The 27,509-nt window shown below is 41.9% G+C and overlaps 1 protein-coding gene across 2 annotated transcripts in view; it reads left to right on the forward strand.

Moving 5' to 3' along the window:
• Window positions 1–27,509, forward strand: part of BUB1 (BUB1 mitotic checkpoint serine/threonine kinase) — a 2,040,509-nt gene that overhangs the window by 686,861 nt on the left and 1,326,139 nt on the right. For both annotated transcript variants that reach the window (XM_044057238.1, XM_044057245.1), the window contains exon 8: window positions 26,649–26,783. In XM_044057238.1, coding sequence (XP_043913173.1) covers window positions 26,649–26,783 — 135 coding nt within the window. The remainder of the gene's footprint in view (window positions 1–26,648; window positions 26,784–27,509) is intronic.

Here is a 27,509-nt window from a genome sequence, read left to right on the forward strand (position 1 = left end):
GTGTTGTAGAAACTTCATGCTAAAAAAGAAATTGGACTGTTTAGTATGATGTGGAGTAATGTTGCCCTTTGACAGAACTGGATCATCAAAATATAAGACCGTTAATGAGGAAGACCATAAAAAGAGTCGAAAAGAAAAATCCCCTATTATGTTAAATCCTTTGAACTTTTCTGAAGTTACATGTTTGAAAGTAATTTTGGATATTGACAGCAGAAGCAAACTATTTTGAATCCATGAAAAGGGAATTTTGCACTGACCATAGGGAGCACAGGAAAGGGCCTAGCTCCAATAACAGCTTTGCCTGTGCCTCATATAACTAAGGGGGAAACTGTCAGAACACTATGCAAAGTTGGTTTGTTTCCATTGAGCACAGTTGCATCCAGCTGCTGCTTAATCTTTTTACTACCTTGAACATCCAGCTATGTCTCAGTCACTCCTGTGAAACTTGAGGTAAGACATTTCCCTAAATATTTTCTAAAGAGTATTATATAGCTGCAATTGGCTCCATATATACTGAAACTGATGAAAGCTGTATCCCATCAAACTCTATTTCTTTAACAATGTTCTATTTCATAAAAGAATGCTGTAGTTTAGATGAGAATTGGGTATTTTGAGAATGGTCATTGATAGAATAAATCATTCCATTAGGGTTTTCTGCCACCTACGTTGATTCTCAGAGCTTGAATTCGCAAAGGTTGTGGTCTTAAATTTCCTACTGGTATGCACTGTATACGAGTGGCTTCCTTGCTGTATGCTTAATTGGTGCATGCTTTTTTTTCTTGAAGTAACTTGCATTCTTTCAATAGGCAAAAATGTTAACGTTTCATGTTTCAGTTAACTTTAAAGTACCAGTAAGTTGATAAAGTAGATTTTCATACAGAATGGTAGCAGTTTTCCAGCCTGAGGATAACAATAGCACAATACGAAAGTGCTATAGTAATTTAACAGCCCATTAAGTTGTCTCACCCACCCTCCCTGTTTTTGTTTTGGTGTTGATCTTAGTGGCCTTGAAACTGCCCGCCCCTCTTGTAAATTTGTGTTTGGATACTCCTGGGCCCATCTCATTTGCTCACTCAACTGAGTGCAGTGAGATCATATTCTGATTTCAGGCACTCCTACTGTGTACAAAGAGGGCATCTGGGAAACAGAAAAAAAAAATTAAACTTGTTTCCTGCCTTTCCTGTTAAGTGGTATAGACTGTTTGTAGGCTTCTGAGCCCCCAAGCCCTTCTGTGTTGGAGGGAAGCCTTCTAGCTTATTTTTTCTTTCTTATAACTAGCCAGTTTTCTAGTTTCAGCACTCAAATCTGTTTTTTTTTTTTAACTCAACACTTGTTCAGAACTCATTGTAAGCACTACATAAGCTGCAAATTACTACAGCACTCAACTTTCCTCACTTGTCTAGTGGAAAGCAGTTTTTAGTACTTAATAAATAAGCACTTACCCAGGCATGTCTAAGGGTCAGCTCCCAGTGATTTCTCCTGTCTACCTGATGAATCTGGGCATCTTGGGGCAATGCAGCAATTGCCTTATGTACACAGACAACCCTCTCCTCCTACCACCCAACACTACAACCTGTGAGAGATGCACTTATATAGCCAAACTGGAAGCAAAGCTGTCTCCACCCAAGACTGGACTAGACAGTCAAGAGGAGAAGGTAAACACTTGCACCGCACCACACTCATCACATAGTCCCTCAAAAGCTACACCACCAAAACACACACATAGAAACACAAAACACACACCTACATTCGTGGAGGCTCTCAATAAAAACCTGCCCAAGCATCAGGGACATCCAAAGCATAAATGCAAGCAAACTCCACCCCCCAACACATCCCAAATGACACATAGCCCACAAACTCAGTGTGCCACTCAACCACAGCCCATAAGGCATAACAACATACCCAACACTCTAGTCATAGGTGACTCTATAGTCAGGCACACTGATGTTCCACTCACTCGACTAAACAAGGAGAAAGTTACTGTCAGCTGCCTGTCAGGTGCCAGGAATCTGCCACATAACGCATGCACTCAGGTCACTCCACAATAAGTACAAATATGACACTGTCATTGTCCATGTTGGTGTGAATGACCTGAGACGTACCTCCCTGGACTACATGAAAAGAGACATGGAGGAGCTCTCCGATCTTGTATCCTAGGCAGGTATGACCCTAACCCTGAGTAGCATCCTGCCATCACCCAGAATGATACCACAGTACAAGGACAAAATGATTGACTTCAACAATTGGCTAAGCTTCTGGTGTCATTCTAAGGGGATCCAGTATTTGTCTGCCTGGGACGACATGATCGACAGTCCACAATGCTTTGCCAGAGATGGCCTGCATCTGTCGCCCTTAGGATTCCGGATACTGGCTAATAAGGCTCTTGCCACCCCTATAGTGCCTTTTTTAGGCAAGGTTCAAATGACAAATTCACCACCGTAACAGGTACAAGCAAGCAAAATCTGAGGGTAATGCTACTCAATGCTAGAAGTCTAAACCTCAAAATGCAGTCACTCGAGGCACTCCTTAAAATGGAGAACACTGACATCTGTGCAGTGACACAGACCTGGTTCAAAGCTCCAGAGAGCACCCCTGCATTACCAGGCTTCAATTCATACCACACCTTTCGGCCACCTAACCCAGAAAGAAGCACTAAAGGCGGAGGCGTGTCCATATTCATTAAGGATATCCACACCTCCAGGCTAGTTGCACAGCATAATGCATCCGAGATTATCCAAGTGCAACTAACTCTGGGCAAGACCGCAATCCAAATTGTAGCTTGCTACAGACCCCCCACTATGCCCCAGGATTCACACTCCTCATTTTTTGATACACTGGAAAGTATTAGGGTACAACCCAACACCCTAATAATGGGCGATTTCAACTTCCCCACCATTAACTGGGAAAACTACTCGTGTACCAACTCTCTTGCTCAACGTTTTCTAGAATTCATAAATTCCAACGCCTTGGATCAACTTATTCACACCCCCACCAGGGGCAGCAATATCCTAGACCTGGTCATTGCCAACATGGGAAACTGGTGTTCCACACCAGAGGTCAATTCCTCGGTCAGATCCGACCACAAGCTAATCAGCCTAGACATCCACATCCCACCCCCAGCCCCAATTAGGGAAACCAACGTAAACAACTTCTCAAAAGCCAACTTCACACTTAAGACAGAAGTGGCAAACTTCATGATAACCATGCAGACGGACAATAGAGGTATGACTGCCAAATCCTACACAAATGCACTTTATAAGCACTTACACGAGTGCATGGATCATGCTATCCCTAACAGAACCAAGATGTTATCCTCCAAAAAAAGAAAGCCAATCTGGTGGTCCTCTGCCATAAACAAACTCTACAACAGAAGAAAGAAACTGTTGCAAAAAAGAGTAAAATCCCATGACTGGAGGAACTCCCTGGTCAACCTCAGTAAGAAGCTGAGATCCCTCATAAAATCCTCCAAAGCTAGTTACGGAAACAAAATTGCCACTGACTCTAAAGACAACCACAAAGCATTCTATAGCTATGTCAAGAATCTAAATGGGAACACTCAGATCTGCTCTGAGTTACAGCATAATGGCACTAAATATACAGAACCAACTGATATTGCCAACATCCTAGCAGATAGTTTCAGTGCTAACTTTACCCCCCTCTCACCCCCTAGAGGGCCCATCTCTATACCGGAAGAATGCAAAGTTCCTATAATCACGGCTGCACAGGTAAAAAAACACACTCTCCAAAGCCAAGAACACAGCATCCATGGGGCCTGACAATATCCCAGGCTGCGTTCTATACAAACTACAGAATGAACTGGCACCCTACCTAAGTACCATGTTCAATCATAGCCTCACCTCAGGCTTTGTACCCACTGAATGGTGCACCGCGACAGTTATCCCACTCCACAAAGGGGGAGCCACAACGGACCCCGGGAACTACCGCCCCATTAGCCTAACAAGCCTGGTCTGCAAGGCCGTGGAACGTATCATTGTGGAACTCATAAACAAAGACATTGGTAATCTCCAAACTCTGGACCCTACTCAGTCTGGATTTGTAAAAGGCAGATCATGTCTCCTAAACCTGATTGACTTCTTTGAAGCAGTCACCAAAGCCATAGATGAGGGTAAAATTGTTCACACAGCTTATCTAGATCTTGCCAAGGCTTTCGACACCATCCCCACACTCTGGAATTATAGATAAGCTCACTAAACTAGGTATAAATCCCTGTGTCACAAGATGGGTTGCCAACTGGCTCACGGACAGAACCCACACTGTGAAAGTAGCGGATTCCAAATCCGACATCAGACCAGTGACAAGTGGAGTACCACAGGGTTCAGTCCTGGGTCCTCTCCTGTTTGGTATCTACTTCTCTGAAGTGCAGGCCAACACAGAAGGTCTTTGGCTAACAAAGTTTGCAGATGACTGCAAACTAGGAGCCATAATCGAAACTCCTAATGATATGGACAAACTACAAAAGGGCCTCACTGAGACACATACCTGGTGTCAAAGCCATGGCCTGAAGCTCAATGCCAAAAAGTATATTGTCATCCCCTTTGGTAAAAACTCTGTACCCATGAACTACCACATAGCTGGTAGTCTACGTAATGCTGAAAATGTGATGAGACCTTGGGACACAGGTGGACAGTAGTCTCTCCTTTGATAATCACATCGCCACAGTGGTCATGAAATCCTTCTACGTGGCTTATCTCATCACAAAAGGATTCTCATCCAGAAAAAGAGGTCATTGTTCCCCTCTACTCATCACTCATTAGACCCATTATAGAGTACAACGCCCCTTTTGGTATGTACCTCACAAGACATCTACAACAATTGGAAAGACCACAGAAATACCTCACAAAGAGGATTACTGGCCTCAAACAGATGCCCTATGCAGACCGTCTCAAAAAAACTACAGCTTTACTCCATCGCATATCGCCTACCCAGGGGCGATCTCTGCCAAACATACAAAGCTATGTCAAACCCAGAGCTGTTGGACATGCTCCACTTAAAGAAATCCCAATCCCTCCGAGCTACACGCTCTAGGGACCTTAACCTTGTCACCACAATAAACAGAACATGCTGGAGGGAATAGATTCCTGTCCCAGAGACTTCCCATACTCTGGAACAGACTACCTATCTATGTCGAACAGAGCTCCTCATTAGCACTCTTCAAGAAAAATCTTGATGATTGGATGGGAAATGGGAAATTCACCCCGGGGATCACTTCTGTGGCTCTGCTCGACAGGGGCACAGGAAAATAATTTTCTTGGGTGGCGAAAGCCAGGGTACATTTTTTGGCTAGGCTTGTATGGGCCCTAGGGCCGATAGCCTAGTACCTACCTATGAACCTATAAGATACAGAAAGCTCCCGTCTTATTTCTAAACATAAAGACTTGCATCGTTGGAGACAGAGTTCAGAGATAGCATTCAAGGTTCAACATGAGACATGAAAATGTAAAACAAAATGTCAGTCATCAAGCAGATTGAAGATGTTCTTTGTGTTTCACTGTTGCAGTCATCACACTTGGGTTATCTGCCTTCAGGTAGCCCTCGGTCGGCCCGAATACCAGAGTCTTGGGATTTCTGCGTCGGATGCTGTCGCCTCTTCCATGACATCAGGTCATCAGGGGGATAAAACATGCAGCCGACGCCATTAACATCAGCTTTTCTTGCTGCGTGGGAGCCCGAAGCAGTTTGCAAGTGCCGATCGGCCGCTACCTGAAATTTTAATTTTTTGAGTTTCAGACCTGAAGTCTTGTAAAGCTAGGTACCCCGTTGGGGATCCTTTTTTCTTGCTGTAACCGATGTCAGAAAAAGTTAATAATTGTCTTGCCTGTGGAAAGCAGATACCTCACAGAGATTTTCATTCTTACTGCGTCACCTGCTTAGGCCCAGACCACAATGTTACTCAGTCTTTTTTGTGCCTTGTTTAACGCCTGAACTATTCGTCATTGGGCTATCTGTCACTAATTCTTTCGCTCTCTTTCTCCGTATTCTGAAATGGCTTCGGTAAGTCATCTGACTACCAATCTTCCGAAAAAACGTAAGAATAAAGGCAGACGGACCGCATAGGTCCAAAACTGCTGATGCTTCCGTTAAGCTAGTCGCCAGTCTGCCGGTACTCAGTGAGGCGCCTTCGAAGGTCCTGATACCCACTTCTACAGATTTGCAGGCCTCTGCTGAGACCCATTCGGAGGCCAGTATGCTGTGAGATGCTTCTTCGACTGTGGAACCTGCGGATGTCTCCAAATTGGATGGGTCCGGAGCCGCTGTGCATGCACCGGCTTCTGAGGTTATATTTTGACCTTCTGATGTTCGTATTAAACCGACAGCTTCGTTTTTGACTAAAGCTACCAAGTTTCTCAGGCCCAGAGGTCACACTATGCCTAGAAAACAGACGACCAAAGCACATACTCAAGCTCCCATGCCATAGAAACATGCTTAGAATGACTGAAGACCTTATAACTTTAATTAGGGGAAGCCAGCCTTCCCCCTCTAAAAGACAAAGAATTTATTTTCATTCTGATTCTACTGACCATTAGTCCGATGACTCTGATCCCTCAGATTACCAAGACATACCCTTATCTACCTATGAGGATTCAGATGCAGTGGATTCAATTCCCTTTGTCGTTCCCCCCTCCCCCCCCCCCAGAAGACTTTTCTTTTGATGAAGCCTTGCATACCTTAAGAGAGCATTTCTGCTGGGAATGCCAGGACTACCCTCAGTCCAAAAAGAGACTCAGAGAATTTTTAGATTTCCCTCAGCACAGGCCTCTAGCTATACCCCCTCTCCTGGATATTGTAGATGATGTCTTCATGGAATCCAGTCTTACTCCAGATACTTTACCACCAGCTCCTAGAAAGCCTGACAGGTACTATAGAGTACTTGACTCTCATAAATTTCTCTTTAAAAATTCCACTGCGGATCCAGAGACCATTTCCCAGGGACCTAAGGGCATTAAGACTACTACAACCAAAAACCCTACCCCTTCGGACAAGGATTCTAGAGCTTTAGACAGATGGGGGTAAGAAGGGTATATACCTCTGGAACTCTTGCCATCAGGGCTTTGAATTGCCAGTTTCACATGTTGAAGTCCCAGCAGCATATTATGGAACTAATTAAACAAAAAATGTTGTTGCTTCCAGACTGTACAGAAAATAAATATTTACAAGAGTTAATGCATTCTGCAATCCTAGTTAGTAAACATACTTTGCAATTTGACTTTGATGCCTTAGAAGCATCTTGCAGGACTGCAGTCACTGGGTCTGTACTGAGAAGGCATACTTGGTTGAAGGAACAGATCTTGCCAGACCATGTTAAAGCAAAATTACTAGATGCCCCATTAAACCAGGAACATTTGTTTGGCACAAAAACAGAAGTTCTTAAAAAGATCGAGGAAAAAGCTAAATCTATGCAACTGTTAGAGATTTCTTACAGGTGCAGCCACCTAGATTCTGTTGGCATTGGCCTTGTAAAAACTGGTCCTTTCCAGTCCTTCCCAGGCCTTCTCAGTCCAAACCCAGGGGCAAAAGACCACCAAGACTACAGTCTCAGGGTTTGCAGAGATCTAAACAATGGAGTGCTCCCACCTCAAAAACAGGAAGTGGTAAGCCACCCCCTTATGGAAAAAGTTCACAATGACTTGTCTATCATCCTTCCCAGCCATGCCCAAGTATTTGTACCCCTAGGAGGAAAACTCGCCCTGCATGCAAAAAACTGGATGGCCATTACCCTCTACTGATGTGTCCTTAATATTGTATCCCAGGGATACAAATTCTACTTCCAGTCACTGCCAACCCCATGTGGGTTGCCAGACCTTCTTCCAAACCAGTGGGCAGAGGCTCAAAAGCAAGTACTTTCTTTTATCAGTATCAAGGCTATTCAGCCTGTTCCAATACAGCAAAGGGGACAGGGTTTCTACTCCAGACTGTTCCTGGTGCGCAGAAGAGAGCTCTTGACGCCCTATCCTGGATCTGTTAATTCTCAACACCTTCCTAGTGGTCCCAAAATTCAAAATGCATACACTGCAACGGCTTATCCTATGCTAGGCAAGGACACCTGGCTAGTCACCCTAGACTTAAGAAGCTTATCTGCACATCCCCATAAGGGAATCTTGCAGGAAATATCTTTGTTTCAGGGCAGGCTCTATGCACTATCAGTTTTCTGCACTTTCCTTTGGCTTATCTACTGCCCCCAGGGTATTCACAAAGTGCCTGGCTCCAGCCATTGCATACTGCAGGCAGAGAAATATTCAAATTTACCCGTACTTGGACTGCCTGATTCAGGCGGACAGTCAGGAATTGCTACTTCAGCACCTGGCATTTGTAAAGAGACTCCTAACTTCTCTGGGGTACACCATCAACAAAAAGAAATAACTACTGATGCCCAGCCAAAAGATCGTATTCCTGGGAGCAAGCTTGAACACAACTTCCCAGATGGCATTCCTCACTCCAGAAAAACAGGTTTATTTGACAAACCACTTCAAACTAATAGCCACCAAAACCCAGCTATATCTGTAAGACAAATACTACAAGCCCTAGGGTTCGTATCCTCATACATTCTACTAATTCCATATGCCAGACTGCATATGAGGAAACTTCAATGGTGCTTAGTCTCAGGTGCCAACCTTCTCAGGACCTGGAAACACTGATTCCTATCATTCCTTGTCTAATGGCAGAGTTCCTTTGGTGTGCAGAGGCATGTGAACACAGCAAGGTACTTCCTTTCACTCAACCCCTCACTGCCTAAACCCTGACAAGACGCATCAGACTATGCATGGGGGGCTCACATGGCAGGTAAATGCATTCAAGGCAAATGGATGCCAGGACAAATTTCCCTGCATATCAATCAAAAAGAAATGTTAGCTGTACAGAATGCTCTAACAGCCTTCAGATACGTTATCCTTCCAGGACAACTGATAAAGACAGACAACATCACAGTTATGTGATAAACAAGCAGGGGGGAACGGATTCCTACCCACTCTGCAGCTTAGCCATGGCCCTGTGGAACACAGTTTTGAGCAACCAAGTGCACCTGCAAGCTCAATTCCTGCCAGGCAAACAGAATTCACTGGCAGACACCTTAAGCAGAAGTCTACTGGACCCATACGAGTGGCAACTGGAAAACAACTCATTCAAACTTCTAACCCACAGGTGGGGAACACCAGAGGTGGACCTCTTTGCCTCCCCCCAAAACCATCAGTTGCGCAAATTTTGCCCCAGAAATCCTCACGGCAAAGCGTGGAAAGTGAATGGCACTATCCATTTCATGGGGAAATTTCTCAATTTATGCCTCACCCCCTCCTCTCAAAAGTACTAGTCAAGATCAAACAGGACAGACCAAGGACAATCCTTATTGCCCCAGACTGGCCATGCCAACACTGGTACCCACTCCTATGCAGTCTGACAGCAGTGCCCCCCTGGCACCTACATCAGACCCCCTCCTTGCTGTCCCAGCTGCAGGGGCAGATTTTGCATCCACAGCTGCAAACCCTGAACCTTGCAGCTTGTCTTATCCCCTGAATACACCACCAGCGACCCTGGACGTCATCCTGGAGGCCAGAAGGCCTAGTACAGAAAGCCTATTCAGAAAAGTGGAAAAGATATTGTTCTTGGAGCCAGTCTCAAGGAAAGGACACAGCCATGCCCACCTCACCTCAAATCCTAGACTACCTAGGAGAGCTGCTTATTCTAGTAATATCTGAATTGCTTATGCTACTTCACATAACATATAGAAGTTTCATATATAAAATAACTGTTTAATGCAACTATTAAAGAAAACTTAGGAAATATTTTTGTTGTGGAATCTCAGGACATTTGCTATTTTTTTATTTTTTTCACGGGACACAACTGCTTAAAGAGGGACTGTCCCTCACAAAGTGGGACAGGTGGTAACCCTATTCAGGACTAACCCATCATTTATGCCCAAGGTGGTATCCAGTGTGGCTTTAAACCAATCCATCCATTTACCAACTTTTTCCCTTACTCCTCAGAATAAAGAGGAAAGGATCCTGCACTCCGTGGATGTGCACAGACAGCTCAGGTTCTACCTTGACAGGACTAAACCTTTCAGAAAATCTGACCAGCTGCTAGTCAACTGTGCTACAGGGACAGAGGGCAAGGCTATTTCAAGCAAACCATTTCCAAATGGATAGCACACTGCATCCATTTCTGCTACAAACGCCATGGAAAACCTCCCCCACAGGACATCAGAACTCATTCCACTAGGGCTACCTCGACCTCTGCAACATTTCTCAGGGCAGTCCCCTACCAGGGACATCCTGGAATCTGCATCCAGTTGAGTTCTGTACACACCTTCACCAAACATTACCACTTACCTATCTTTTCTAAATCCAGAGCTGGATTTGCCACAGCAGTCTTACTAGGCCTGCTAGCCAGCCCTAATACTTCTTGACTAACTCCACCCTCCCTCAGGTTTGGGAATCAACCCAAGTATGATGACTGCAACAGTGAAACACGAAGAACATAGTACAGGGTTGTACACTTACCATAAACGTAGATGTTTGAGTGTATTCACTGTTGAAGTCCTGGTTACCCTCCCTCCAACCTCCTGACACTTCTATACTTTCTACCTATCCTCTTTTTGGCCATATCTTATGTTAACGGTATTTTCATTTTACTGGAGGTGTTCCACACCATGTAATTGCTTCCTATTTTGGGGGCTCCTGACGTGTGGCAAGAAAAACTGATGTAATGGCGTCGGCTGCATGTTTTATACCCCTGACTACCTGAAGTCATGGAAGAGGCGACAGCATCCGAAGCAGAAATCCCAAGACTGGTATTCGGGCTGACTGAGGGCTACCTGCAGGCAGATAACCCAAGTGTGATGACTGCAACAGTGAATACACTCTAACATCTACATTTATGGTAAGGGTACACGACTGTACTTTCTGGACCCTGAGTTACATTAGCTTGAATGTCTCAAACCTGTCCTTTAGATTGGGAACTTAAATTAGAACAATGAGTTTTTTTGGCAGCTCTTAATGCAGCAGAGGTCCCGGGTATTAATTTTGTTAACATTAATCCCATTCCAGAGGTAGGGCTGCTATTTGATTTTCTCTTCTGGATGCAGTATACATACGTGTTTAATTTGTTATTTTTACTCGTGAACCTTTTAGTAATTTTTACTAAACCTGGTATGGTTTTTACAATTTCTTATTGAAAGGCTGCTATTTGAAGGTATTTTTAGCTATTTGTATTTATACATGCTTTTTGTCTTTGTGGTATGTCTCTAAGAATTCTCTTTTGGACTCAGTTTGGTGCCACTGAGGCTTTTTAAATGGAGTAAACCAGCTTTACAGCTGTTTCTGAAGAAGTTCTACATGTTTTAGAATGAAAACACTTGAACTTGATTACAGTACGGCTTCGTGGCATTTTGTGCAGTGTTTTTTGCAGTCTTTTAGCATTGGAAGATGTTTTTATTACAGGCTGTAACTTGCATGATAGCCAGGCTGCTTCAGACAGATTTAAGTTCCTCAGTCTCATAAGGGTTTATTTTGTAACTCCAGATCAGACCCAGCAGTGATTTCCTTAAATCCTGTTCCTGCTAAACATTTGGTCTAATCTTCCACTCTGACAAGGATGGAAAAGCTGTTCTGCAACATTTATTTTTAGCGTTCTTAATTGTCAAGATAACATGTTAAAGATTGCTTGCCTCTTTTGCAAATGAACATATTTTGGCTTTTATCCCTTATGTCTGGAAAAATCATCTTTGTGTAATCATAGTCTCAAGTGATTAAGCGCAGTCTTTGAAGTGTGTTTTTTGGTTCTGCTGATGCCACTTTCAAAGCTGCTGTTACTGGAACTGTTATGAGGAGGTTTGCTCGGTTGTGTATGCAAAACCATCCTGAAGATGCTCAATTTGAAATTTTGAACTCTTCCTTAAAATGGTTGTTTTAGACTTTCTGCTGCAGAGGTCCTTAAGTGTGATGAGAGGGAAACTGATTCAGGGAGTTGCTTGGATTTTTTTAGCCTGCTTTCCTCAAAAATTTCAGGGGTTTTACAGCTATCTATGCAGCATTTTGCAAACAGCAAAATAAGCAGACATGGCATGCTACTTGTAATCTGACTTGTAAAAAAACAACGGCAAAGAGGCTCCAAAAAAAAGAGCTCCGAGAAACAGGCGGAGTCTGAATGACAATCTTCACTATCCCTCCCCCTTCCCATCCTGGCAAGACTCTATTTCTTCCCAAAAATCTGACCCTCCATTTCTGTCTGGCAATAGATAGTCTCAGACAAATGGTTTCTGAGAGTCATTCATCAGGTATAGAGATGGCAGTGGGATTCCCCCTCCCTTCTTTTCAGGGAATTCCTCCATCTATCAAGTCAAACTTCTGTTCTCCTCCTTGTCATTCAGTATCTGCTAGCTCAAGGAATCTTAGAAGCTGTCCTCCTTCCTTGTCAACAAAGAAAAGGTTTTTATTTAAGAATACATCTGGTACTAAAGAAGCTTCATGGAAACCAGTTTGACTTTCATTTCTAAACCAGGTTGTGAAAGTTCCAAAGTTCAGAATGTTGCCCCATTCATGTTTAATTCTTTCCAAGAATTTAAACCTCTTTGGCATCTGTATCCTGATAAATGGGTTATACAGGTAATTCGTTTGTGATACACATGGTAGCTGGAATCTTTCTCTTTCTTAAAATGGATTTCTTCTAATCTGTCAGATCAACCACCCCCCCCCCAATCATTCAGCATCTGCTGACTTGGTGGTGGTGGTGGGGGGGGGGTGATGGATCCCGTTCCCCCCTCTTGATTTAGAAAGTTTTTATTGAGTGCTTCTGGTGGAAAAAGAGAAGATTCATGCAGACTAGTTCTTGATCTTTCTTTTTTTGGATGGCTTGTGACAATGCCCAAGTTCATAATGTGGTCTATTCCCTACCTTTTTACCTCTCATTTGCCATTTAAGTTTTTTGGTTATGTCAAATTTAAAAGGTGCTTAACACATTCCTGTAGCTTCAGATTTCAGGCATTTAAGCTTTTGTGTGTCTGGGTCACAATTTCAGTTCTCTGCATTATACTTTGAGTCCTCCACTGTGCTTAGATCAGCATTATTTTGTGTATGCTGGATGATATTGTCCTCTGTTATCTTGATAAGAATTTAGAAGCGGACCTTGTTACTTTGCAGATTGATTTTTTGATAAGGTGTAAGCCTGAGATGTTGAGCATTTTTTGATGATCGAAACAAAGAAAACTATACATGTTAAGTGATTGGCTTACAAGAAATTGACCTGGTGGGTGAGTAGAGTGGACCTGAAGGTAGCTGATGGTCAACTGCAGGGAGGCATAAGAAAGAGCCATATTTTGGTGAAGGCCATGTAAGTTATTCAGTGATCTGATATTAGTAGCTTATCAAATGTGCAGGATTTTACACTTGTTTGTGTCTGTCTGTTGACAAAAGTTTAAGATTTAAATATTAGATGGGCAGTTCTTGTGATTAGCACTACATGAAGCAGTTAGTTATTATGACTTTTGCAAAGGTCTAGCTGTTATTACCAAAATCAGGCAGTGCATTCTTGCTGTCCAGTTTGGGTAATAATTTGTGTTTTTGCTTGATGTGGTATGTCATGTAAGGGAATTGAAGGTGTTATATCATTCTGTACCTCAATTCATGGCTATGTCTCCAAAGGGAACTCACTACTGTTTTATATTGGCAATTCCAGCAGCTGTCTTTTGAGAAAAGAATTACATGCCAGTGTATTTTTATGCTTTATATGGCTTTTCATAAGCATAATTTTGATTCTCTCATAGTTTGAAGTCTTGCCATTATACAGTTGGAAAAGATTTCTAAGTGATTATTGGAAAGTTCTGATTTTTTGTCAGCGTGTTTAAAATGCATTTGTTTTTGAGCAATATGCATTTCCTGAACAGTTTTGTGAAGACTCTTAAAGTTGTATCAGTTTGACAGATGTTTATGGTCCATTCTTGCTGTCACTTTAAAGTGAAGCATTGAGCTATGCAAGTAAAGACAGATGATTTGATGTACATAGTGTAGCTAAGTTGGTATACCCAGCATAGGACACATGTTTGAGCAACAGGATTGCTGTTAAAATATACACTTCATCTTACCCCCTCCCCCGCTTTGCACTCTGTAGGTTTAGTTTCCATACCTGCTTGTCTCATAGGAGAGTGAATAAGGGTGACAGTTACGCACTTTTCAGGCCTTCTCTTCTGCAGCATTAAAGTTGTTTGGCAGGTTCTGTCACTTGGGGAGGCCAAGCATAGCTGTTTGTGTCCTCCACCGGAATTTACTGGCATGAGAAGTCACCAAGTGTGCTGTAGAAGAACAGAAGATAACACAAGTTACTCTGTCTCTCACCCGACAGCTGTGATACTGATATTCTCAGTGTGGAGTGCAGACCAAGTCCACACTCCGGAGCTGTCCAGCAGTTTTGGAATTCAGGCCAGGACATCTATAAAACTTATACTGTTACAGTGAGCCTTTTGATAGATTATCTACTGTTATGCTATTGTTTATGCAGTTGTACTTATTTCTTATGGAAGTTGTCTGAACTTTTAAGTGGTCCATTTACTTTTCCATTATTTTTGGAGGCTTTAAAACAGCAGAGACAGCCACTTACTAAAACTGGAAGTGCTATGTTACACGAGGTTCAATCTCCTATAACTTTGCATTCATAGGCAAATAGTTCATTACTTTATGCCTTTTGCTGTTTGTTAGGATGATGCAGTAGTGATATCCCTCTATATCAGGCTATACATAGAGTAAAGACCATGACTATAGCCTAGGTGCCCTGGGTTCTGTTACAGCCTCAGGTGCCTTATGGCACAGGCAAGGATGATGGGGGTTATTCATCCTAGCAAGATGGTGCACTCACAAATGTATGATTGCAGGATTCCTGGTGCAGGATGGAAACTTGTAAGGCGGTGACATATTGTAGGTAACCCATTATACGCAAGCCCCGGGGTGTGTGATGTGAGCACAAAGAGGGAGGGGATTAGCAGTAAAAATAAATAATCAGCAGAATGATGCTTTCCCAGTTTCCTTCATATCCCCATTGGCTCTTAAAGGATGTGTTAGTCACGGGGACACTAAGGTGAGCCCAGTTGATCTGTTGGGCGAAGAAAGAGAGAGAGAAGACTTGGGGTAGTTGGTTAGTTGCAGGGAGCCATAACAGAGGCAAAAAATTTACTGTGTATATTTTGCTATCAGTAGACCATTTGGCTAATATGAGTGGTGGTGCACTAGTTTGAGTTGCTTGCTTTTGAAATGTCAGCCCTAATCATCCTAGTCATTGCCACCTGGTTGTTCATACATCTTAGCCAGCATTGCAGTTTCAACCTTCACTCTAAACAAGCAGTGTTTAGGGACATTTTTCCTTGAATTCCACCTTCTGTGGTTTGTTTTGTGTTACACCAGTTGCAGGTAATTTTGAGACGGTGGTTGGAATGTGTTTACATATGTTGGCTCCTACAGTAAGATCTCTTTGAATAAGATAAAACAATTGCATAAGTAGACAACATATCAGATAATGTTTTCTTATCCTTTGTCCTCAATACTGTTGATGTTCCAGCTGCTTCCTGAAGCAAGTAGTAGGAATTTCGGTATGTGCAGTAAATATTCTAGTATCCTTGCTTCTGGACGTTTTTTTATCCTCTAAATAAGTCTAAGCTGTACAAGGTGTTAGTGCACCCACAACCTTGTCTTGGAGATGTGGGTTAAAGTGGACATGACTGTCTGTGAGCTGGGGAGACTGTATTTTTGGAATGGCTCTGTGAAGGTGGAGGTGGCAGTTGGAGGAAGTACTCGGATGTCTTTTACTGATGTACTCTGCAAAATCAGCAATACCATGTGTACTCATTATTGTTTGACACTGGCTTCGTAGCTCATGTCCTTTCATGATGCTTGTTGCATTGTGCGAGTAGATACCTTGCCAAGGATAAACGTACATCTGGCCAGCATACAAGAAAAGTATGGGCACCCCCACCTTGCACCATACTTCCAATTTATGTCCCCAACTCAAAAGAGCCAGTGGTACGTAAGAGATGTCAGTGTATATCATCAACCCAACAAAGCCCAAGGTACATAAGGGACGTATGGACTCAAAATACCTCAGAACTTTCTCGCCATCAGCTGAGTATTGAGCTTGTCACTTCAGATTTGGTCTGTCAGTTTTTCCTCTGATTTTGGGTGGATAAGTGTCCGGATTGGGTAGGCTTCTCTTCTGTTTATTGTGCTTTATAATTTTTGTATATATCAGAGAGGGGAATGTGATTGCAGACGGCAAAGTCCTCATACAGATCATCCATACTGTTTTGTTTTGTCTGGGTGCTGAACACTGCTATAGAGATTTTCTTTCTGGCATTTTTCCTAAGATTTTGGGTAGTAAGCTGTCATCTCTGGGTAGTAAGCTGTCATCTTTGAAAATGTATCTGGAGAATCAGAAACTTAGTGGTTTCCCAAAGTAAGACGGCATGAGAGTACTTCACAGCTGACATGCCTTTGATGCCAAAGTCGTTAAACTGTGGTTGGAGACTACTTCTGATGAGTCAGACCTGGGCATTTCAGTTGCGTCTCTTGATGAAACCTTGGACCATCAAGCTGCTGCTACCTCTCTTGACTGTGAAAGAGGTGGATATGGATCAGGCATCTCTCATTTCTGACCAGTCTGAGCAGTCTGCTTCTGCTGAGAATGGGAACTGCAGCTTGTTATACTGGAGGGACCAGATGGCATACCTCAAATCTTGGTAATGAAAAGAAGTCCCCAGATCCTTGATTGTGGTACATCAGGGCTTAGATTGTCCTGGTTTCTTGCAGGCAGTTGTCACATGCAAGAAAAAGCAGAAGTCTGGACGTGCAGTTTCTCTTAAGTCTACCATGGATCCTCAGTATGGATAGCAGGATTTTATCAAGGGTCTTTTTAAGATTGTCTTTAAAGCCATCTTCTTTCTTTCCTGATCCTGCTGCTTCTCACTCTTCTCATCTCAAAAGTTAAAGGCAAAACTCAGAAGAGTCAGATTGAGATGTTGAAAATTCTTTGGATTCTTTTGAAATTCATTCTCCTGTAACCTTTGCCTCAGGAGCTTTTGGAGGAACTTTCTTCTGGGGACAGCATTGTCGAGATGATGCAGCATTTTCAGTGGGAAGGTTCTCCGTTATCTGATATCTGGAGACTATACTATGCTCTTAGTAATGGGTGAGCCTATGCCTCCAGATATTACTCCTCTTTTAGAAACTTTGTTGGATATTTTCTCATCTCCTTCCCTTAAATGAGTCTCAGCCACCAGGTCCTAAAAAAACTGACAGGTTCTACAAGGTACCAGATTCAGTTAAGTTCTTATACAAGAACCCTACTTCTGATCCATCTGTGATTACTCTTTCAATTGAAAAGCCTTTAAAGCTCTCTCCTAATTTAATGCTTCAAGATAGCAGAGCCACTGGCAGAAATGGCAAAAATGTTTATACTTCTGTCACTCGAGGTATCCGTTACTAATCCCATATGATCAGGAACCTTTTATCCATTCTGGGTACCCTAGATAAGGTGCTATCTGATTTTTGACATTTCAGAGAGAAGTCTTCTGCTCTCTCTCTTAACTCTGCATCTCATGTGGCTAGGCATACTGTTAAGTGTAGTTGTGATGCTTCAGGTGCCTCTTCCGTGGTTGCGGCCACTGATTGCTTTGTTTGTTTGCAGGTTTTACTGGCTATGACTTCAGCCTTTACCTGAGGATGTCAAAGATAAACTTCCTGACTCTCCTTTGGTTGGGCAGCATCTTTTTATTTCTTCAGCTAGACAGCTTTTCAACGGGTTGCAAGAGAAGGTTAAGGTCATACAGGATCTTAAGCAAATCTTCGTTTCTCCTGTTCTTAAATTTGAGAAATTCCCCTTCTGAGGCTGATGCGTTTCTTCATAAGGATTTAAAGTCTTCTCAGAAGGGTAAGAGACTTTCTGGAAGATAGTTTCAGGAAAAGTCTCAGAGTTTCAAGGGTTCAGAAGCAACCTTCCTTTCTTTACAGAAAAAAATCATCTATCATTTGTATCCCCTCCCCTACCCATGCCACCTTGACCTTTATCAGGTTCCTTTACCTCATAAGCGTTCCCTTTCTCCGTAAGTTTAGCAGGTAGTAAATTTCATCATTTAAGGGGGTTAAAATATCTTGGAAGGCAGCCCCCCACCCCCAGACTCATCTCTTTCCTCTGTGACCTTCTCTCTTGGCTTGTGAGGTAGTGAAACTGGTCCCTAGACACTTAGAGAAGAAAACAGATTTTTTACTCAAGAATATTTCTGGCTCCCAAAAGGAGGGCACTTGAGGAGAGAAGGATCCAGAACAGGGCTTCAAAATCTATCTTAAGGACCCAAGTTTCAAGATGTTGACTGTTCAGTCCTTATTTCCAATGAGTTTTGCAAACTTTCCATGTGACTTTGGATTTAAAGGATGTCTATTTTTATATTCTATTCACCTTCAGTACTGGAAATTCTTATGATTTTGTTTGTCTTCATATAACTTTTCTGCTTTACTCTTTGGTCTTTCTACTACCCCAAGGGTATTCACAAAGTGCCTAGCTTCTGTCCATTGCTATTTGCAGACTTCTGGCAATTCAGATATTTATTTAGATCTTCTCATTCAGGCTCCTACCCAAGAGCTTCTTCTGACTCTCTTGCAATTTATAGATGATCTGACCAACCTGGGGTTCACTCTGAACCAGAAGTCGTCTTGCTTAATTTCATCCCAGTATTTGATTTTTCTAGGATACAGAATCAGCGCATTGTCAATGGCAGTCTTTCTTCCAGTGGACAAGATTTTTTTCTGGTAGATTACTTTCAGGACCTCCCTCCCTTGGATGTGACCTCTGCAGCAGAGATTTTCAAAGCTGTGGGGTACATGACATCAATGATTCCTATAATTCTGTATGCAAAATTCCATATGAGGAGACTTCATTGATGTTTGAAGTCTGTCTGAGCTCAGCTTTGCCATCCATGAGCCTTCCAAATTCCACTCTTGCCTTTCATCAAGAAGAAACTTTTACGGGAAATCAACCAGATTTCACTCTATCCAGGAGAGTGCCCTTTCTGTCGTCTCCCTCCCCCATTACCAGGATTTGTTTACAGATGCTTCTGAGCTGGCATGAGGTTCTTATTTTAGGGACATCGTTTGGTCCATGGAGTATATTCTCAAAAGGAAAGAAAAGACCACATGAACAAAGGATATGAAGACTCTTGTTTTAGCTCTTCAGTCCGTTACCTCTGGACTTTGGGTCCTTTTAGGATCTTCACATACAGCACTACAATTATGATGGTACATCAACCAGTGTATATTGGGGGTCTATGTTGCATCGAAAGCTCAGGTCAGGGAACACCTGTTCACCGACCAGTATGCAGTGAAATGCCATATCCGTTAACAGCTACTACAGCAAATTTTTTCTTGGGGAAAAAAAATCAATTGACCAAGCAGAAACGAGACAGCATTACAAACCTAAGAAAAGTGGGAGGGGGCTGCACTCCCACACCCACCCTAGCTAAATATACCAACTATGAGATAACACTACAGTGGGGAAAAGGGCAAATCCATGACTATGGCCAAGCAATGTTTTTCCCTCTAGGAAAAAAATTTGCTGTAGTGGCCGTTCTCGGAACTGACATTTCGTTTATTGATCAGCGAACAGGTGTTTGCCGACCTGAACTTTTGATATCGTAATATAGACCCTATATGGGGGGGGGGGGGGGGGGGGGCACCAGTTCTTTTCGCCTCTGCAGTTTGGATTTGATAATTTTGGAAATGGTCATTCAGCACAAAATCTTTTCCCAGGTTGTGTAAACCCTTTCCGAGAGAAACATTTTATTTTATTTATTTGACATTTGCTTACTGGAAAAGTCTGACTGGGTATGAACCCATTTTCAGCAGAAGCCTGGGGAGAAAAGCTCCAGAGTACATATTAAACAGATTACAAATTGTCATTGGTTGCAAAGACTATGACAGTATCACAGAGGTACAATTTGTGAATGCACTAAAAAAAGCAAGCCACATGGTTAGGACACTGTGCACATAAAAAAAAAAAAAAAAAAAAAAGGTTGACTAGGATAACAGCGCTACAGTTTGTGGCTACAGTAAAAGGAAGCAGTAAAGTTGAGACTATATACAAGGTAGATTAGTATTCCTAACATGTATCTTACATAGTACATGGCAAAATAAGTAACAAGTTGGAACACACTGTATACACTGTTTTGTCTAGAGAATTTTTGCAGTAAAATTTCAGGGTAGTGAAAATAGAGTGAGAGCATTTGAGGGTTAAGGAGTTACTGAAAGGAGAGGCTAGAAAGTAGGTTAAGTAAGGAGGGTAGCAGGGACAGATCAAGAGAGAGCAATGAGTTTGGAGAAAAGGGAATAGTGATCAGTACTAAGATGGTGTGGAGTATGGGTAGATCCAATTATTGGTTAGATGCTCTTTCAGTCTAGACTTGAAAGTATAGTAGTGAGGTGCGAGTCTGATTAAGTCTGGGGTGCCAGTCCATGATTTCGCAATACAGCAAGAGTACAGACTAACACCATTAGATCTTTGAGGTTTATAAATAGTAGATACTTGAGAGAAAGTAGGTCATGAGATGGAACATAATGTTGAAGCAGCGATGAGGTAGTTTGTGAAAATGTGGAGTTGTACAGTATTTTGTGGGTTAGCGACAGCTGATTAAAAGTCAGAATGTGGGGTAATTCTAGCCAATTTATGGATTTGAGAGCAGAGCGGTGGTGAGAGAAGTGGGCCTGTCCTGTGACAAATGTAGCTATTTTATTATAGCACTGACTGTTTTACTTTAAGGGAAGAGTGAAGATTGGTTAGAATAAGGGAAGCATATAGAAGCAAGGGTAAGAGAGAAGTTGTGGCAAGGGTTGTTGTGGAGTTGGAGATGATTTAGTTACACCTAACAGTTTAGTGTGTTAAACAACATCGATTGAGGTATTAGTCAGAAGTAATAGCAACGTTAGAGGTATCTGGAGATAATGGTTATGGTAAAAATAGTAGTTTATTTATTTGGATTAAGTAACAGATGGCTGTTGGCAAGCCAAGGCTCACTGGACTGAATGCATCTCGAGTTAGGCTCTGTAGATAAATAAGACTGCTGGCAGAGCAGATTAGAGTTGAATTGGCATATTGAATTAAGGGTGCTTGTTTGGTGGCAGTATTGGTTAATGAAAATGTTGGAGGAGTGTACCCAGTATTGAGCTTTGGGGTATGCCAGTGCTATCTTGTAAGTAAGGCAAGAAATTAGAATTCCATTTGACTGATATCTGTTGTAGAGAACTGGTGAACCATTGTAAGGATGATTTGGTTAGGTTAAGAAGAGATAGGGTAAGAGTTTAGGGTGGGAGACCATGTCAAAGGCTTTAGATAGATCTAAGAACAAAGATGAAACAAAGTTACCCAAGTAACGAGCTTTATTGACATTGCCAGTAAAAGATAGAGCAGTGATAGTACTGTGAGCAGGTCTGAATCCATGTTGGGTGGAAGAGAAGATTGTTGAGTAGGTATTTGATATATTGTTTGTGGATGCATTTCTCTAAAAGTTTTGATAGTGGAGAACGAATAGCAATTGGCCTATAGTTAGAAAATTTTGTGGCGGTCCCACCTTTGTGGAGAGGAAGAATAAAGGACTTTTTCCACAGGGAGGGGACAAAAGCGTCCTTGATAGTTATTAATGATTATGGAGACTGGGTAATCAATTGTCAGCTGCCATTTTTATGAATTCATTAGGAAGATTACCTGCAGAGGTGGAATGTGGCTTGAGCTTGCACAAGAGGGATTTGATAAAGGAAGTGGGAACTGGTTGAAGAGAAAATGTGGAGAGAGAAGTAGGCTGAGAGAAAGTAGAGGGGGATGGAGGGAACTTACTACTTTATCGATGCTATGCTATCAAAGAAGTAAGAGTTAAGTTGAGATGCTGTATTGGAGGAGGTGCTGTCATATGAGGGTTGGGGGGGGGGACTCACTTTCAGGGTGTAAGATTTTTTTTTGATGTGTGCCAGAAAGTTTTGGGACTGGATTTGTCCTAATCTTGTGGCTTTGCAAAGAATTTTATCTAAGCTAACCTGCTTTACAAGGTTACGCAATGCTCTGAAATGCTATAGGGTATTATGTCTTACATTTTAGGTAGGTTGCCCATGCCTTCTCTTTTGCATAGGTCATCTGGTGTAGATAAAAAGCCAAGGAGTATAGTTAGTGTTTTGAGACACTTTTTTTCTGGTGGGAGCTCAACTGTTAGTGTTTAGGAATGTAGAATTAAATTGCTCGACTGCATTATCTGGTCATAAATATTTAAGGAAAAAACAATTAATAGTGTTTGTGCACATGGGATGGTGATCACTAAGAGGCTGGAAGTGTTTCAGAGAAATTAATAGGATGGGAGACCACAGAGTCCAATCAATAATTGAGTCATTTTGGTTCGCTGAATTTTTATAGGTTGGATGAGTAATTAGTTGAGAATATCCAAATAGGTTAATGATATTTGTGGGCAACTGGGGGTTAAGTTTCTGCCAGTCTATGTTGACATTGCATAGTATTACTGTTTCAAGAGAGATATTTGTTGATACTTAAGATAGTATACTTTCCAGAGTGGGTAGGTTAGTGCCAGGTTGAATGTGCAAAGCAATAATGCAGAGACTTTTGTTTAAGTTATGGTAGGTGATCAATAGTTCTGTTTTGTCAAAGGAGGGTACAGATTGGTTGTGAGGGGGTTAAAGAGAGAGAATTAGGATATATTACTGTAACACTACCTTCTCCACTTCTACGTCGGTCAGCTCTGAACATGTTAAAGCCAGATGGAAGTACTTTGGGATCTTTGTGTGGTTTAAGCCAGGTTTCAGTGATTGTACAATCTCCTGACATATTAGTAGTTATCCAAGCATGCAACACGGAGACTTTATTGCACATGGTACGTATGTTTAGTTAAATTTAAACTTATTTCGTGAAGCTGGAATATGGGTAAAAGATGGGGATTGAGTGATGTTGGGATCAGGGTTAGGGTGGATGTAACCTCAGAGCTGGAGGAATTTAAAGAATGTACAGTAAAGATGGGATTTAATTTTGGTTAAGTTGTTGGTAAGTTTGATGTTAAACAAGTATAGATGGGTTTGATACAATTTGTTTAAAGAAGAATGTTTTGTCTATGTGAAATAGATGAGCATTGATAGATAGGGAGTAGTGATTTCTGAAACTGGTGTAAGAGGTGTAGTGTCTGTAGAAGAGCTTAGTGTAGGTGGAATAGGCACTAGATGATGAAAGTGAAGAGAATTAGTGGAAGGAGAGTAAGTAGAATCATTTTAGGTTAAGGAGTATGAGAGAGGTTAATCAGAAATAAGGCCTTAGAGAATAATTTGAGGAGGGTAGTAGGGTCTGTGTAATTGAGGAAGGGGAGTCATAAGTAGGATGAAAGTATGATGGTCATAGTGATAAGATGAAAGGTAGAGGGTATGGATGAAGATGGTGGAGCTAACAGGGGAAGGGGTATGGTATGGATAGGTTTAAAGTTAGAGGTAGTGGGGCTAGGTGTGTTTTGGGGGTAGGGTTAGGGGAAGCGAAGTGAGGACAAACGGAGCAGGATGAAATCCCAGAAGCTGAGAATTTTCAGATAAGTTCTCAGAAAAAAACATCAGTCAGGCAACAGCACAAAGCTATGTTTTAATTTGTTATGGGGCCAGTTATGTAGTGGGGAGCACAGAAGTAGGGGATAAATGGCTATACACACATTGTTTAAAATACTTAAGGTCATAATATGCCCATATTTAAACTAAGCAGAATGGATTTACGAACTGCTGAAAGTAGATTAAGCTGCGAGGGGGAATAGAGGCACTTGGGGGAGTAGGGGGGTGCACACTATGCAGGTTAATGGAAAAATTGAACAAAAAAACACACTAGATAACTATTCTTACAGCCAAAAGCACTACATACAGTACTGCTAATTAACAGGAAAACAGTTTATCCACACTTTCTGTATTGGCTTTTTGGCAGGTTTTATACGGAGCTTTCAAGTGATATTATCCGGGGGGGGGGGGCACTTTGCCATTTAGAGATGAGGGGGGTAGCAAAATGAGTGCATACACTCCCAGGGTGGGATATTAGGGGAGACCACAGTAAAATTGGATATTCTAAGGTGATCTTTCTGTTATCTCTTCGTGGTAGCATTTCTGATCCAGGGTAGACTCTCGTGAATGGATGCTAAACAGGGGAGTCTTTCCTGGACAATGCCCATCAGTGGGGTATTCCACAGATAGATCTTTTGCCTCCACGCACAACAGACAATTCAGGTTCTTTTGTTCAAGACTACCATGGCCACAGGCATGGAGAACAGATGCCATGATTTTCCCGTTATACTTTGTCTACATCTTTTGATTCCCAAGTTCCTAAAAATCACGACACAAAAAATCTTGTTGATGACTCCCTTCTGGCCCAGGCTACATTGGTTCCACCTTCTGTTTCATCTGGCCAGGGAAATCATCATGAGTTACCTCACAGGATGGACTTGCTTACACAGAGGAAAAGCTCTTTAATTCCCCCAGTCTACAGATGTTAATTCTGACTCTTTGGGTTATAAAATTGTAATTCCTCTTGGGCACCAATTTTCCTAGAATGTGCTTAAAGTTTTACAGGAGAGTAGAAAACTAAATATGAGGAAGCCTTGTGTCTTCAGATGGAAGGGCACTTCCACTTGAAAGAATCAGGGCCATACCTCTCAACTGCCCAGATTTTTGCAGAATGTCCAGATGTTTGCTTCATATTTTGTCTGTTCCTCATAAAATTTGTGCTTTTTTCTGGCAAATCACTGAGGATTGAAGTCACTAATGACATGCATGAGAGTTTCAGACTTCATATTCTTCAAAAAATGCATGCTAACACAAATCCTGTTCTAGTAACTTTCTATGTTTAGAAGAGCAGTTTTTAAAATCTGTTCGTATTTTTGTGCCTTTGTCCCACCATCCTTTTAGGGGTTGTCCAGATTTATTATGCCAAGGTTGAAAGTTATGATCAGCAACCCTTATCAGCTAGGTATTCTTAATATTCTGACTGACTTGTGCGAGTTGCTCAATGCTGAGGTGGCATTCTCTTCTACTGAAGCACATCTGTCCACCACCTCTGCTTGCCTAGCTGTGTATCCACCACTCATGTCTGTCTGAAAGGGATCCTGCATGTTAGACCACCAGAAAGGGCTATCCCTCTTACTTGAAACTTTGTCCAGGAAAAGATTACCCTATCTCCTTTAAGAAGCTGTTTCTATTTCTCTAAAGATTTGTAGTTGAAAACAGTGCTATTAGTGAGTCTAATTTCTACTAACAGGTTTCAGAATTGAAATCTTTGATGGCTTTTCCTCCCTTTCTGATTTTTCGTAGGGAAAGGATTTTACTCTCTGTACTACTCCTCCATTAATGCCCAAGGTTGTTTATGAGCTTTCCTTGAATCAGAGTAGTAATTTACCTTTTTTTCCTTCACCTCAGAATAAATGTGGGAGGGTCTTGCATTCCCTGGATGTGCATAGGCAGCTCAGATTTTACTTGGATAAAACTAAGTATGTCAGGAAGTCTAATCACTTTTGCTTCATTCCAGGACAAAATGTTGGGTGCTTCTGTTTCCAAACAAAGTAGTTGAAATTGGATATCCAAGGTTATCTTTGTTACTCTTCATGGTAAGCATATTCTAGCTCCAGTTAAAACATGTACTAGAGCTGCTGCTTCCTCAGAGGTTTTTTTTAATGGTTTGGATTCTAGATCCGTAGTTGAAGTAGCTACTTGGTCTGTTCACACATTTATAAAACATTACAAGATTGATATTTTTCTCTACAACTTGAGCAGAGTTTTCTAGGTCAGTGTTTCTAGGTCTTTTAATCCTGTTGTGGTGTCATCCTTCCTATCTTCTTAGACAGTTTTAGGAGTCTTGCATCAGATTAATACTGCAGCAGTGATCGTGGAGGGGCATAGTACAGTTGTGTAAGAACTTGGCCATAACAGTAGATGTTTGACTGATCATTATTACATTCATCCCTTCTTTCCTCTTCCTTTTTCTTGGGCCACTGTGGGTTCTTTAACGTGTGTATGTATGTATATACACACACACACACACACACACACACACACACACACACACACACACACACACACACACACACACACACACACACACAGGTATATTGCCTCTACTTTTGTTTCACCTCCTTGTCTAGGGGATGCCCCTGAGGTGCTTTGCGTCCATACTTAATTTATGTACCACAGGCTCCTTTGGGTGAAGGTCATATTTCAGATATATGGCCCAAGGGGAGGGGCACCAATGCTATGCTGGCCGAAGTTAAAGCTAACCTTGGCAGTATATCCATCAGGTAATACTGCAACAGTGAACAGTCTGACATCTGCTGGCATGGTAAGTTCTTACACAGCTGTATTTTTTCATTCCAATTTTTTGATCTTGTATAGATGTGTATATGTTTTTGCATGTGCACATGCATATTTGTTTGTGCTTGGAAAACTTGTGGCTTCTAGAGCTTTGAGTTAGAGAAGTACAGTGGGTATTTTGTGAAACTTGCTTTTCCTCTTTGTGCAGAAAATGGCATATTTGTAAATGCTCTTGTATACATTTGTCATCTTCTGTAGCTTTGTAATAAAGTTCTTTAATGCTTATTTTTGTGTTTATAGCTTTTACTGTTGGAAATTCTTCAGGCTGTTTTGGGAATATCTCCCATAACACTCCAAATGCTTCCTTTGGGCTGGTACAAGCCACACCTTCTAAAATACAGCCTTCACCCACTGTTAATACGAAAGAGGCTCTAGGTAAGTAGTACAGAAACACCATTTGATGTTTTGCCTTAATTTGATCAAATGTATTTTGCATATATTCAAACAGAGAGAGAGTAAAAAGCTTTCCCGTTTTTCTTCAGGCAGCACCACTGAGTTACAGTCACGGCTTAGGGGTTGGTTTCCCCTGTGTCAGTACTGAATAGCTGTCAGCCAGCCATGTTTTGTAAAAGTGTAAGCTATTAATCTTTTTTATTTGCTGTGTTATGGGTGAAAAAAAAATAGTTCAGTCTACTTGTCTTCAGTGTGATAAACAAAAGTAATTTATTCAGAGGCAAACTGCATCGAATAATTATTGGGAATTTTTTCCAGTGTCACTTGCTTGATAAATTGCTTAAAATTTTTTCTCTCTTCAATGCTCAGGGCCACATAGTCTCCTGCCATCACATCTGTAGCAGCATTTGTCTGGCTAAGAGGATGTTCAGCTCTTGTGCCACCCCTTTCTTTACTGTCATTTGTATGGTCTTGGAACCCTGTTCAAATGATTTTTATGGAAAACTTCCCACACTGGGTGCCTAAATGTTTAAAGCCTTCAAAGTGCTCCTTTGATTGACAGGTCACAAATCAGAAGCCACATCAGGGCTGTCTTTGCTTGTGTGGGAGCAGACAATGGTGTGAAGCATTGGTATTTAAGTGCCGTCTCACCATCCTGTCCACACGTAGCAGATACAGAAAAAAAAATCAAGGCTTATCTCGGCTCTC

This window comes from Protopterus annectens, chromosome 1.part2 (assembly GCF_019279795.1).
Source record: "Protopterus annectens isolate FY-2018-M chromosome 1.part2, PAN1.0, whole genome shotgun sequence".
In the NCBI taxonomy this organism is placed as follows: Eukaryota; Metazoa; Chordata; order Ceratodontiformes; family Protopteridae; genus Protopterus; species Protopterus annectens.